Genomic DNA, 15,249 nt, shown 5'->3' with positions numbered 1-15,249 from the left:
CCGCTCCCGATGCAAATATATAAAGTATATAAATATAAAGTATTTAGATATAAAGGGCCCATTCTATTGTAAAAAAAAACAACAGTTGGTAAAATGTAGATGAAACACACTAGTGAAAACATCACTAAGATTATTTTATATTATATTTCTGTCAATAGATCCCTTTCACCTAAATCTTACACACTGAACCGTTAAGATTTATTTCACATTATTCAACTGTATACATATTTGAGATACATGAGATACATAATTATTCTATATTATTATTATTATAGTAGTAGTAGTAGTAGTCGTAGTAGTAGTAGTATGACTACATTGTGTTGTGGTGAAAGTGTGTTTTTCTTCTTGCAGGGTCTGGGGGGGGCATGTTATTTTTACACCACTAGGTGTCAACGTCGAGTCACGTTGGCTTCTACGCAGCAGAGCTCTCTCATAACGGAGAGATGACGTCCGATGTCAACAGGACGCAAACGTCTCCGCTCAGCCAATCAGCGCTGAGTCTCACGGACTCTGGTAAAGATGGCGTCGGCGGAGCATCGGGGAGTTGTAACCAGACGCTTTGCCGTTTCCAAACACCGCTGGTCCCGACAACGCAAGGACTGAAACGGCAGCGGGAGCGACGGTTCATCGACCCGTTCGTCGGCCGCGTGGAGCCGTGTGGTGTCGCCGCGGGCCTGCTCGCTCTTGTTTTCGGTTTCCCCTCTGCAGTCGCCTCGGTCAAGCTCGTTAGCTTCAAGTTGAAGAGCCAGCGCTAGCTCGGGGCTAGCTGTGTAGCTCCTACGGCTGCTGGGCTCTTTCTCTGGGGGGGCATCCATGGACCGAGAGCCCGGCCGGGGGTAAACACCGGGGCCGCCTGTAGCTCTTCAAAGTTTTTTTTTATTTTTAACTGAAACAGCCGCCCATGCGTCACTCGGATTGAACAGACCCCAGGTGGACCAGGGGGGGATACGGGGCTCCGACTCTGCTGCGACACTGTATCTCGGTGTCGAGGCACAGATTCATTTTTTTTTTTTGCCGTCATGTATTTTCTCACCGGCTGGCCCCGGAGGCTGCTCTGCCCGCTGCGGAGCGAAGAGGAGCCCTTCCACATCCAGCCCAGCGCCCAGCGGTTCTACTTCGCCGTGTTGTCCGAGACGCAGCTCAGCGTCTGGTTCAGTCGGGTGAGTCCACTCCGGTCACGCTCCTGAACTCAGCTGTCCGCACAAACAACAACACATGCTACTTTCACTTCAGCGATGATGATCGCGGTTGTTTTTAACAAACTCATCACCGCCATTATTTGCTCCTCTTGCCACTACTTGTGTGGCAATTTGGCCGATTTCTCATAACATCAGGTGAGAGCAACAGTTTAGTGTTTTCAATGAGGTCCAACCAGAAGCCATGAATACTGACGTGCTGGCAAACGTGGCCACATACACACCTACTACACAGGTGACCGGTGACATTGTCACGCATCACTACTGTACATCCGTATACGTGTGACTGTCACAGACGCAGCGGCACTTTGTATTTGAATGGCATTCCTCACATTAATCACCCAACTCATCCATGACCGAGGTGTGGTGGCATTTCATCCCCGAGATGAACTTCACCTGATGAGAACTGTATGTCCTTACGCTGCAGCATCAGGGGAAGTGGATGCATTTCAATCACCATGCGATTTGCTGGTGATGTTTAAAAACAACTCCTCGCTGGTTGCATGTTGTGTTATGTTCCTGTCAGGCAGGGTGATTCATGTCAACAATCAAGTCAGCGCAGCACTGGATTCTTTTATTTACGTTTTTTCTCCACAGCATCGTAACACAGAGGGATCGTTTTATCACTCAGTTATAAAGTGGCTTTTCTCTAAAAGGCTTACAAGACCCTGCAGTGTTAAGTCTGCTCATCAAAACGCTCTTGAGCTAGAGCCAATGCCTTTATCTGTGGGATTAAGCAATGAATGATTCGGGTATGACTAGTTCCACCAAAAGCTTCCTGTGTTAAAAGCCACGGTGTTGATTAAATCTTGACAACTCTTTCAAGCGTTATCACAACAGCAGGCTAAATCGATTCCTGTATGACCGTTCCACGTGCTGATCTGTGATGTTAAGTCATGATGACATAACTCTCTCGGTGATCATAGCTAATAGAACAGAATCATTGTGTCATCACTTGAACAATACTGTAAGCCAGTGGTCTTTTAATGAGATGGAAATATTTACCTCTTCTATGAGGTTGTGCTTTCGTCTGTTTGTGTTTTAGCAGGAGTTACTCAATAATTACTTAACCGATTTCGGTGACATTTTATGGAGGGGTTGGGCATAGAGCTACAACCCATTACATTTTGGTGCAGATCCAGTTTTGTTGTTTTTCTTCATTGCGAGACAGAGTTTTTCAGCATTTTCTTTGTCAGAGAATAATACAAGATCTTGATGGAAAATATCTGGCAAATTCTTAGGACTCAATTTGTGTGTGGATCCAAATAAAATTCTGGATCTAGTGAATTTAAATCTGGCTAATAACAATACTTTTGGGGCTTGGCGATGGTAAGCGCGCCACTGATTGCCATTCTAGTTTGAAATACAATTATTATTGAGCAAAAAGCAACTATTAAAATTTCTATTAGCGAGATGATAGCATCTACCACTGATGAGTATCAGCATTCATATCCTTCCCTCGCGTGTTTTAATACATACGGTTTTCCCGTGCTGATACGGAGATCGGCCATTTAATTTGATAACCTGCAGTTGAGCACATTGTTCAATGCTGTCTGCGTTCCACACTGTTTGTATATTTGAGTTGTAGCAACAATGGATCAGGGTCACCGGTCATTTCCTGAGGCCCTCACAGGAAGTGAGCATGTTCTGTTTCCCCTCCGTCTTAAGAACGTTGTCTGCCTGCAAGTATCAATAAGACGTCTGGGGAAAAGGTCATTTCAGGAATTTCAATTATAGCGACGTCTTCCTCTCGACTTACACCTTTCACACATGTTGTGTCCATCTTGATATTTCCGTTCACCATCAATCCCAACTCTGCACACAGGCATGTTATAGAGGGGTTTGTTTGTTTATTTCCTTGGGATGCACCAATCCCTCACTTGTATTGGATAACTGTCCAATACTAACTTAAATAGCAGGATCGGGTATCTTGACAAAAAGACAGATCTATGTGGCCGATAAATTAAATTGTGTTATTCTTCTCCTCCCTGGAGGAGTACAAAAATCCACTTAAAGTTATGGGAACTGTTCCCATCTCTAGTTCTCCCTTATGCCATCCTTTGTTTTAAATGTCTGACAAAGTGTCTGTTTTATTCCACCATCGGCTGAGTAACTATGCGTTTCTTGATAACAAGTACGCCAAGTGTGGACTCCCTTACTCTGGGACTTGGAACTTGGCAAGCATTTCGACTCAGAAATCCTGTCCCCTGAGGATGGGAGGACTATTTGCTGTTAGCGCAGCAGCATTTTTTCTATTATCAGCTCAGCAGCTCTTCACAGATTACACTTCAGCACAAGTACAACTATACCTGACTGTACAGTGATGACTGAATCTTAACCTGGGCCACCCCAATAGCCATGGGCATATTCCCTGAGCACCAATTAGACTACCAGCCATCATCTGTTCATATTCAGGATTTGTTTTTATTAAAATATGGTTGTATATCACTATATACAAAACCCACAGAGGCATTGCTGTTGTTAAACTATCCAACAAATCTTCTTTTTATTATGTATTCATTTTCATCTTATCAGAAAACCTAAAAGAAGCAATTATTCCATTCCTATGGGTTTCTTCTAACAAAGACTTGGTCAGGTTATGTGTTGGATGATTGTATCTGCTGTTTCCCCTCCCAGCTTTCATGCCCCCTGCTGCTCTCGGAAATCATTTTGCCACCAGGTCTATTCTCTTTAATCCCATCTATCCTCTGCCTTGGACAGTGCAGCTTGTGCCTGGATAGTTCAGTCAAGGCATTATTACTAATCCTTAGAGCACAGTTGCGTAGCCTTGTAGCTGTTATGTTCTGTGACCTCGTCAAGGCTGTATTGCAGGGAGGGGGGTCTAGGCATAGATAAGTTGAGTGTGTCGGAAAGTCTGAAAAGAGCCACTTTGAAAATGAATTACATCTATCAGCCTATTTATTATAATTCACTTTAAGGTTACAAAGCACCTTGTCTTAGTGAGCAGGGTTCGCCGGCGCAGGTATCAGTGGCATTAAGTTTTAATTCTACGAAAAGGACACTGTAGGATGGAAATACTTCAAACCTGTCTCTCATTACAGTGACTGGGTACAAGGTCTAACGTTGCATAGCAGGCGTGACGTGAGATATTTCCCTGCCCCTGTTTCCTGACTGAAGCCACTCAGTTAACTGTGTCCTGGTTTTCCCTTTTAATGTCAAGGACTGTTATTTGTCTTACTGACAACAACTTTGCTACGGTGTCTTATTTCCACTTTCTACATCTGAATGAATGTTGTATCAACTGAATCTGAAGTAACCAACTCAACCATAAGTTACTCACTGCTTCCTGTTTAACTACAGATAAACACATATATTGTTTGTTGTAAACAGTTTAAGATGTCTGGCGAAATGGTTAAAATTCAGCTTTAAACTAGAGGATATTGGAATGAACTGGTTGTGCTTGTTCTGTGATCCAGACACATATCTGCCTGAGTGATTAAGGGGTTGAGGCAAATTAAGGGCAACAGCTTCAGGCAAAGTCTGTGTATGCTCCTGCTCATCTCTCTGTCTGTGCTGCACACAGGTTTATTAACAGAGGCCGATTTTTCAAAAGAAATGAATGTAACTCAGGTAGAAATTAGCAGTTTATCAGATGCCAGGTATCATAGACTTCCTATTATTTTGAGACATAATTTAAGCAGCATTGTTTCCTGGCCAGCAACATTCAACCAGTTTAATGTCATTAAAACCCTTTCTGGCACAGCAGTGCTAAATATCACTGTCAATCATAGCTGTAAATGTTATCATGCCTTCTATTGCTGCTGCTCTTTCTGCATGTTTTGAGTAACAATAGAGCTGAATAGATTTTTTTTTTTTTTAAATATATGCTGGTCTGTTATTGTTATTTTTAGTCATAGAACTATTTGTTTTATTATTTGAGTTTAGCTCAAATCAAATTTTAAGAAAGATCTTAAATGAACGAGGAAGATGATCTTTATACAAATGATAAATTACAGCAGTATGATGATGTTTGCTTTACAACTTGCATCATTTATTTTCATGTGATAATATTCAGTAGATTGTTGGTGTTGTTATATATGCCAGATGGATGGTTTGAGACCAGCGGGATTTTTTAAATATTAATTTTCTTTCCCATTTCTTCCTCAGCCCAGTGTTTTGATAGTCAGCTATATCGAGTCTTCAAAGGCAGCGGCCCAATTTGGCTTCTACCAGAAGGCAGAATGGAAACCAGACGACTCCATGATAGCTGTGGCGGTAAGTCAACACCATCTCCTCTTATATTTGTATAGTTTGATCGATACCGAAGTTCACCTCTCATCAAGCTCTGACACCGAGACATTCTTCACCTCAGATGACACAAATCAATTGTAGTTTAACAGTATTGTATTATAACAAGACACAAGAAGTCCCCAACCGCATCAATATGTTTCATGTAATTGTAATATTAATGGTAAATGACTCCTTAAATGGGACGGCAAGTCTTTTTGGCGCAGATGTTGCTCTTATCTAATGGCTTCGACACACCAAGCTAACAATCTTGTGTCTCTCTCCTGTTATTCACTTCTTGTCTCCCATCTTCTACCTGCTTGGTTTTCTTTCTACTCCTTGTAACTGTAACCTCTCCACTTACTGCCTTGTTACCACTTTGATTCGCTGGATGTAGACTTTCAAAGATGCTTCCGTAATCAAACACTGACAGTAGAATTTTATCAGGATCCTTCTGTTAAACAAAACAGACACAGACAGCTTCCTTGTTACTGTGGTGCTTAAAAGTAGAGCATGACAAATGCTAGAAAGAGAAACAGTAAAAGTGTCGGCGCACTTCTCCAAACAGTGGAGTTTGTCCTATTTTTTTTTTGCTGTTATGCTCAGCTCAAGATACAAGGAAGATAGTCCCGTGGCAGCGAGAGCGGAACTGAAACAGCCCCTGAGCTGTCTACAGCTCGTTAAAACTTCAATTTATATGCAGTGGTGGGACAAGAAGTTATGACTGTAAAGATGATGGAAAGTAAGGAAAAGATAATGGAGAATTGTAGCTGGTTCTGTATTGGGTCATTCCATGTCAGATCATTACACTTTTGGGCCGCACCGTCATAGATCTTAATGGAATTTGCCTGGCTGATGTGATCATATGGAGCTGACATTTATGATCCTAATTAACATTCTGTGACTTGGACTGGGCTTATCTCCCTTACTATACATTTGCAAGCCCATCAACAAGGTGCATTATTATTTTGCATGTGCCTGACCATCACTATAGATAAGTAATGATATCTCAGCAAATACTCAAAAACCAAACACAAAATTATCTTGAGGGCTTGATGACATTATAAGTTAACTTCTAAAAATCAAAGCCTATTTTTTTTGCCATTGCAACTCACTTGTAATTATTTGCCATATGATCAGACTATTCATAAACACTCTGTAGACTGACAGTAGACTGTTAGGAACTCTTGAATTAAGGCCAGCTTTAATGTGTGTAAGAAAAGGAATGTGTTACCTGGAGCTAGGCATGCTTTGACTTGAAACTCAATCACTTAAGTTGTTCATCTGACAAAAGGTCACAAGCAGCACCGGGTTTAACGCTGCCAGAGTGGCCACTTACAAAACTATTTAATCTCAAAATGTTGCGATATAAGAATATGCTGCAGCATCTGAAGGTTGAGGGTTTGCTCTTATAGTTACAACCGCTTAGATCTAACAGTATAATGTCCTGAAATCGTCAAATGATAATTTGTAGTAGTTAAACCAGTGAGTAACTGGACAGACTGTCCCGTCACGTTCTGAGATAATAGTGAAATGCTTTAGTTACACTTTCTTTCTTATCTACAGTTTTCTCTGACTTTGTCCTCTGCTGATATAAGAGTTCTCTGTCTGACTGTGAGTCAATCAACTCAAAGCGAAACAGTAGTTCCCTCTCAAACAGGTTGTTATAGCTCTGTGGTTTACAGCTCAGTTGATTTAATGCACCATCAAAATAGCCAGATGAAGTCTTGGGGGTACAAATTGGTGATAAAGTGGACATCAATCACCTTTGCCCTTTGACCCTGACCTCATTCTTAACAAGTCAGGCTTGTGGGGGAGCTTTTACAGCCATCTAAATGGATCTATAGAGTCCTTAGTTGTCTTTTGTGAATCGGTACAATTTACCCTAACACGGAACCCAATGAGGGGAGGGATAAACAGCCTTTTCCCCCCCTTTTAAATTAATCGTGAAAAACATCCCTCAGGATCTTCCCTCCTCATACTGTAAACCTCGCCTCAGGCAAACTCTGGAGATGAACCCACCACCGAACGAATATGCAAATGTATCAGCCCACAAAGGTTAAGAGATGCGATTTTTAATATTCATGCTCATTTCCATGGAGATGAGATTTTCTATGTTCTCGAGTTGCCAGGATGTTTCTGTATGTAAGCCCACACAAGCTTTTTGATTTTAGTTTAGCCAGATCACTCCACTGTCACACCTACAGTCACATCCTCTTGTCTGTTGCAGTTCAGTTTCATGACTGTATCTATCTCCTATGAAAGTCTGTAACACACATCCTCAATACACTCGCTCGCTGTAAAATCTTCTGCACATTTTCCTGCTCTGTTTTCATACGAAAAATTTCTGGAAAATGTCCAGTCTTCAGTGCGTGTCTGAAAGCAGCTAGAGGGAAAGCAAATTCTAAAGCCCTTGGGCAGCAGAGTGTCCCTGGAAGCAGCAGAGTACACCAGGGCTGGATTTATGAGATGCTGTTATTTATTTTCAGGATGGCATGTTAATTGTTTTCAGGTTGGAATGTAAATCACTCTTATCTTGTGTAATCCCTGGTAATGAGGCCTGTCTGTGTTGAGCTAATGTCCTGATACATAATGTGAGTTCAGAGAAGGAGCAGACGGACGCTGCATCTGCTGTGTCAAACACACTGAGGTAATGAGTCTGAGCAGGGCTACTGGAATCAGGGCTGTTTATCTCAGGATCTTCACATAAATAAACAGAAAGCTTTATGAAATAAAGTGTCATAGAAGCACAGATTCAACCAAGACAACAGCAGCACAGCGTTGACGTGATAATGAATCTCTCAGAAAGAGCACTTTGACACAGAAAGGCACTTATAACAAGAATGTGGAGTGATGCAATACAATGCTAAGTGTCACACTCCACCCTTTGCCTGATTCGGGACAACTGAACTTCAAGGTACATCCACCGCTGACATTTTCTGTTCATTACTCATGATTGTTGGCCGAGCACTGCAGCAGCTGAGATGTCAGCGTGAAGGAAGGCGTCTCGTTCAGTGACCTCACACAAGGCAAGTGTCCGAGTCAGAAGAAGACTCTGTCAGCTCCCAGAGACCATGTGATCAGCAACACATTGGATGAACGTCAAGATGCAGAACAGAGGCAGACGGCATCGAAAACAAAACCACACAGAGAATTGATTCTGCACAATCATCATCTAGTTTGCTTGTAACCATATACTTGAGGGTTGTGGGGATTCCCGAGCTCTGAGTTAATATCTGCACACAAGTTTTATTTTAACCAAACTACATTAACAGTAGTTCCACAGAAAGACCACACCATCTGGATTTTTTTTAAAAAGGAACGCAGCTATATTACACTCTGCAATCCATACATGTTTCAGACAATAACAAATTAGCCATGATTAATAACATAACTAATGCTGCATTGTCCTCACCAAATAGTCACATCTGTCTAATTACTGGGATAATCTGTCTTCTCATTTTATGGCACCAGAATATTAATATACAAATAATTGTGTTTGGCAGTTTGTAGCAGTTCCTCCACGAACACAACGTATTATTTTTTCTCTTATTTCTATTTATACAATGTACTGGGTCAGAGTTTTATTGTGGGTGGCTGTGTCTCAGGAGTTAAAGAGGGTTGTCCACGAACCTAAACGGTGGTTCGGTCCTTGGCTCCTCCAGTCCACATTCCGAACTGTCCTTGGGCAAGACACTGAACCCCAATTGATGGTATGAACAGTGTGTGACAGAAATAAGCGTTGTATAAATATGTATGTGAATGAGTGAAAGGGACTTGTACTCTTAAGAGCCTTGAGTGGTCAAAGCTGTATATAAATACAGTCCATTTACCATTATTAACCATTTGTCTGTTTATACTAAAATACAAAAAAAATTATAAACAGGGCCCCACATTACGTTTACTTATGATTATTTTATATTTCATCAAAAACTTTAACCCAGTTGACAGCCCCTCATGTCCTTGACATGACATGCTGTTTATAAGTCTGTGTCAATCAGCAGTACATGTTTGTCCCAAAACAACACCACTTGTCCTTGAGGCCAACATACTGTGTCGTGTTCAAGGGGTTACAACACATACAGGCCTGTGTGTGTGCAAAAAAACTTTTTTTAAAGTATTGTGAAGAAAATTGCATAAATATGTTTGTGCCTTGGTCAGAAAGGCTCTAAAAAGTATAGATAATGCCCTTGAAATTAAAAAGGCTGGAAAACAAGGGACAGACACATGGGTAACATCATTTTCCCAGCTGTGTAATCGTGTCTTTTAAATGCTCTGACTCCAGTTCCTGTCAACGAAGACAGGGAAGATTGATTAATAGTAGTCAAGACATAACCTTGTTTATTAGAAAAAAATATTAAAAGGATAACGTCTGGGCCCCTAGGTGTCTGTCTCTCGCCCCCTTTCCTCTCTCTGCTCCCTTTCATCCCCCTCCCTCTCGTATTGATGCCAAAGTACACATGAGGGAATGCTGTGAATGTGTCTGGAAAGCAGTAAGTCAGGCTCGGTCCCAGGCCCACTCAGCCAAACACAACAGAGAGCAGGTGCAGGAGTTACCCAACATACCAGGTCATAGTCACTTCCTGGGCACCTCAAGCACCCCGCCGTTTGGTTTGATGTTGTGGAGTCGTGGCTTTATTCTGTTTGTGTGCATGTGTGAGATGTTTTCAAACTGTTCATCTATGTGGCAAAAATGAATATTGACTGGAATGACAACTGTGACAACCACAAACTGAAGCTGCAGCAGGAATCCCTTTCTAATGTCAGGAGTGTAGCAGCTCTAAATGTACTGAAGCCTTCATGCTCTCGCATTCATTAGTCCCGGACGATAATCTACATTTAATCATTTCATTCAATCAAATTTTGTTTACCCTTTAGGATATGTTTGTTTAGTATGGTGCTTTATACTTTTCTAAACTTTGTTTGGGTTCATTTGTTTTTTTTAATATATTTCTTTCTTTCTGCCAGTTGGGCTTTCTTTCACACAGGAAATGTTTAAATGTGAACCACTGACATTTGATTCAGTCTCAGTCGCAGTGAAGTCATTGTGAGATGAGCCGACTAGAAACTGCGCTTCTTTCACCAGAGACTCTCAATTTGTGCTGCAGTTTTGTAGCTGCAACACAAATTGAGAGCACACTTTTCTCTTCTATGCCTGGCTACTAGGGGTGGGCAATAACAAAAATTATTATTATTTGAATTACCAAATAATACTAGTATCATCAATATCAAAAGTGATAATGATACCTTTTTATTGTCAAAAAGTGGGTAATGTGGCATCATGTAAAGGAGACAAACATGTCAGGATTTAAAGAATGGATGCATATTAATAGACAACTTCTGAACATATTTTAATCACCTAATGATTTGGCAAGCATGAAGCAATCTCTTTCTAGTAGTCTTTAATTACATAATCACATTTATGTTTAAACATTAGACAACTTATCAAATATTCATTACCCAAACTAAGGAGGTCATGACTGTGCACGTGCACACACCAGCAGCAGAGATGCAAATCTTGCAGCATCAATCAGTGTTCATGTGCTTAGGATGTGACGGATCTATGTTTCTGTTATCAATCCTACTGACAGCCCGTATCAATATTTTGGGGATTGATCTGCACATCCCTATTACACATAACCTAACCTAATGCAGGGGGGGATGACAAGAAGCATTGTAAACACTATGTGAATGGGGAAACAGACTTTAAATATACCCGTAGACTGACTGTATACATTTAGTATAAGTTGCTGCTAGATTTATGGAACAGACCAATCGTCACACAATTACTCCCACTTGGTCTGTTTCACTCGTGCATTATTACCTCGAAAGTTTTGCATGTCCCAAAGAACCTGAGTTGTTTTTCTGTCCAACCTCACACAACGTTATGACAACATAACAAGTACAAGATTACTATATACCCATAAACTATGTTGTGTTGACCAGCTGCTTTTTTCCATCTCCAACAAGTTATAACTTTTCTCAACCTCATTAGTATTGTCGTTTAATTAAAGGGTGAGCCGACTTTAAGAGGTCGGGGACTGCAGAACAATAAAGACCAGCGTTGCCCAGGCAGGCAGTAGTCCTCGCCAGCTGTTTCCCAGATGTTTGGCTGCTCACACACCCTGCAGACCTTGAGGCTAACGTAATCACCCTCCTAAACCATGGCTAGGACTATCTTTAGCTCTGTGTGTGTGTGTGTGAGTACGAGAGAGAGGGTAAAAGAAATTGACCAAGCAGGAGGGTTGGACGTATGTGTGTGGCAGGAGTCAAGACAGGATGAAGTCCCTCTAACAGGGGAAATGTTTTTTAGTCTTGAACTCTTCTTGTGTGTTTTGGGATCTGTCCGAGGCCAAAATGTTCCCTCTCTGTTTTTAGACTCTCACTCAGGAACGTGTTTACCACCAAAGACTTTTTGCAGTGACCAAGACAGTTTCTTTATATTTTGTCCTACTGTTTCATGTCTAAACCAATTCCAGTTTATGCACTGCTATTCAGTTTTGTTTGTCTGCACTATTATTCCATTAAAGAATTTATTCTGGCTTTGCACTTAAATTGTCCTGCTCCCAGTGACGCACACCAGTTAACCCAACAAGGAAGAAAAAGATTGAGCTACTAAACGTTCAAATGAAACTGCCTTTTAGGTGAGATAAGACATCACTCATAAGTAATGGCATATGTAAGTAAGCGAGTGATTTTTAATTTGCTGTGTTTAGTTTTACTTAGTTATTTGTTGCTATATAAAGGGTGTGAAATGATTGGTCCCGCACTGCAGCGCCATCCCACTATCACTACTGCGCAGACTCTGAATCCAAGTGCACATGATTGCAGGGTTCGTATTGCCTTCATTTCTGGATAGTGTGAGGAATTGGAGACGCATCATCCGTCTTTATATGCAGTTTATGTTACAGACACACTTGACAAATCTGTGCTCTTCCGTTGCATGTTTGTAAACTGTTTGTACTTGTTTGTAGTCCATGCTGGAAGCTACTCTCATCAAAACATGTGACATTGGTTCAGTTAGGAATGTCTGTCCACAACCTTTTAACATTAACATCTGTGAATTGTGTAATTCATCGCATGTTTTGTCAAAGTGCAAGTAGCTTCAGGGAACCACTGCAGATATTCACAAGCCGGCGTGTGTTGACCTCTGGAGTTTGTTCAAACATGCAGGAGGGAGGCTCCAGTACACTATTACACTATGTATAGTTTTCTGCTGACTTGCCTCTTTCTCCTGCAAAAACATTCAGACTTTCACTCTCCTTGCAAGCCTGAACTAGAGTTGTTATCAGTCTGCATTTTCCCAGTCATTCCTATTTGTTTGGGTTTTACAGCGGCCTGAAGTCGGCTGTTTGATCTTCCCCTCTGTCAATTGCAGCATGAGGTCGTGATAGTTGGTTTAAATAGTGTTGAGGTGCCAACTCAAGTGGAAGAAGTGTTATGTGACAACGGCTTAAGCCTTTTCTTGAGTCCTATAATTAAAGTATCATCTTCTATGTGCCTGTCATATTCAAATTATTAAGTATAAACTATAAATGTGGCCATGAGTTATAAGGAGAAACCAGTTTAACGCAGGACATCATAAAACACATCGACAGAAATGTGAAACCCATGTGGAAATACATTTGGTCTATAGTCCGATTTTTCAGATTTCTCTGTGAATACATTTCTAACACAAGACGGACAGAAAACTGGATGAAAAACAGTAGAACATGCCAGTAAAGATGTTACCTGGGAAGTACAATGAGATTCCAGAGCATTTTGCGATAAGGACAGAGGCTGTTGTTGCTTTTTTTTCTCCTGTTGTTGTGAACACATCTGACCGGGACAATCTCCTGCTGTTTTCTCTCTCTCTTGTTTTTGTGTTCTGTAAAAGGGAGCCTCTTTGACACTGTTGTCTTGTATCTGCAGTACAAACTGTGCTGATCTTGGTATTTGAAGGTGCATCATATTTTGTAGACTCATGAAAGACTGCATCTCTTTGTTGCCACTGAGGACATACAGAGAAAACTTTTGCAACTTTCCTTACAATCGTTACCTTCAGTAATGGTGCCTGCATGTTTATGCGGCTCCAGTTGACAATGACCAAGGTCCTCCCTTTTCCTGCATCTTTTATCTCTGCATGTGTGAAGGAACAAAGATCACCACGTGTCCCGGGGATATGGGATGCATCTCAATTGTGGCCTTCTCCCTTTATCTCCCGTCTCTTTCATCCACTGTTTTTACACTTATCTGACAAGATTAGTTGAATTAAACCTAATCATCGTTCAATGAAAAGATGAAACCATGTGCGAAAGCTTTCGTGTATGTGTTGTGATGAAACTGCAGATGAGAGACAGGAGAGACACTGGTGAAGTTTGTCAAAGGCTGCCAAATAGTCCCCCCCCCCCCTCATATCTTTGATACTGAGATTCCCTGCCTCCTCTAATTCACACTCTTTTGAAGTACAGGAGCGTCTTAGTCACACTCACATTTCCTCTCTGAGCCCACATGGCCCCTCCTCTGGGAAGGAAGCCTTTTTGGTCTTTTTAAGTATGTGGGTTCAATTCAATGGGGGCTCCCGGCTTTGAAGACTTGTCAGATTACGACGAGGAGTTTATTTCCTTTCTTTCCAGTCCCTTCCTGGCGTTTTAATAGGTTAACTCCACAGATGCTGAATTTCTGCTGGCCTATACACAGTTGTTTTTAAAGTTTCATATCTGCTTCCCCTTCCCCATGGAAAAACTATGGACTGTATTTTCAATTCAATGCCTTTATTGTCATTGAAAGTAACATACGGACAAGTCAACAGTACCGTCTAATAAATAATATAAACACACAAGCAATTAATAGAATAAAATGTAGTTTATTAGGACAGATGAGTATATGAACTCAGTTATATTGCACAGTTGGATATTTTTGCACTTGATTAGGTTCTCTAATGACAATTAATAAGAGTTTGTTTGTCCAACAGACCCAGTTTAAAATTACAAAGATTTCCTGTTATTGAAATAGTAAACATATAGGATTGTGCAGCCATGGTGGAGGTACTCACTGTTCTCATTCACACTTTCATTCATAGCCAGACTTCATTACCATATTATGCTATTATGGCTAAGTAGGTCATTGTAATGAGACTAGGTCCTTCTGTGATAATCTTAACTTCATTTAGTGATAACATGAAATTGATGAAGTGGTTAATTTTAGCTCTGCAACCCTGGAACGCAATGTCTTTTCTCATTGAAGTCTGTGTAACAGTGACTTCACATACAGCAAACACAACACTGCATTTTTCCGTGTGCTGCGATTTTACTTTTGAAAACTACCAATCCAATTTTTCCAGGGTTGTCTTGGACCATGCATGTGCCGGTCTCTGCAACCATCTTGCTTGACGAAGGAGGAAGCTCGTGTCACATTGTGTTTTGTGATTTAAGTAAATAAGGTCTAATGAATGTGTGGATTTTATCTGCATGCGCGCTTCATTGTGTTTAGTAGGTAAGACATGTTACATCTAGTGTGACGTTGTTTTAACAATCCAGTTCAACACATCTGGCTCAAGGGGGCTGATGTTTGACTTATAGAGGCTCTGAACTCACTGTGCTACCTGAACAAATATTTGAACACTGCTGTTTACATAGTTTTCAAAACTGGGAATAAAGTGCCACATCTTCACAATACCAGCTAACTCTATTATTGTGTTATTATTAATATTATCACTCCACAAATTACCCTAATACATGATCCCTATGTAGACTTGGTGTTTATTTCTTATTTTATCTCAAGAAATAGAATGATCTGAAACAAACCTTTGACTCATTGACATTTT

At 41.0% G+C, this 15,249-nt stretch overlaps 1 protein-coding gene across 2 annotated transcripts in view; it reads left to right on the top strand.

Moving 5' to 3' along the window:
- The first annotated feature begins 493 nt into the window (after nucleotides 1-493).
- ric1 (RIC1 homolog, RAB6A GEF complex partner 1) overlaps nucleotides 494-15,249 on the top strand; it is a 33,101-nt gene continuing 18,345 nt past the window's right edge. For both annotated transcript variants that reach the window (XM_035184333.2, XM_035184332.2), the window contains exons 1-2: nucleotides 494-1,160; nucleotides 5,325-5,432. In XM_035184333.2, coding sequence (XP_035040224.1) covers nucleotides 1,020-1,160; nucleotides 5,325-5,432 — 249 coding nt within the window. In that variant the 5' untranslated portion in view covers nucleotides 494-1,019. The remainder of the gene's footprint in view (nucleotides 1,161-5,324; nucleotides 5,433-15,249) is intronic.

The sequence above is a fragment of the Hippoglossus stenolepis genome, chromosome 18 (assembly GCF_022539355.2).
Source record: "Hippoglossus stenolepis isolate QCI-W04-F060 chromosome 18, HSTE1.2, whole genome shotgun sequence".
In the NCBI taxonomy this organism is placed as follows: Eukaryota; Metazoa; Chordata; class Actinopteri; order Pleuronectiformes; family Pleuronectidae; genus Hippoglossus; species Hippoglossus stenolepis.
This window is presented reverse-complemented; position numbering and strand designations above follow the sequence as displayed.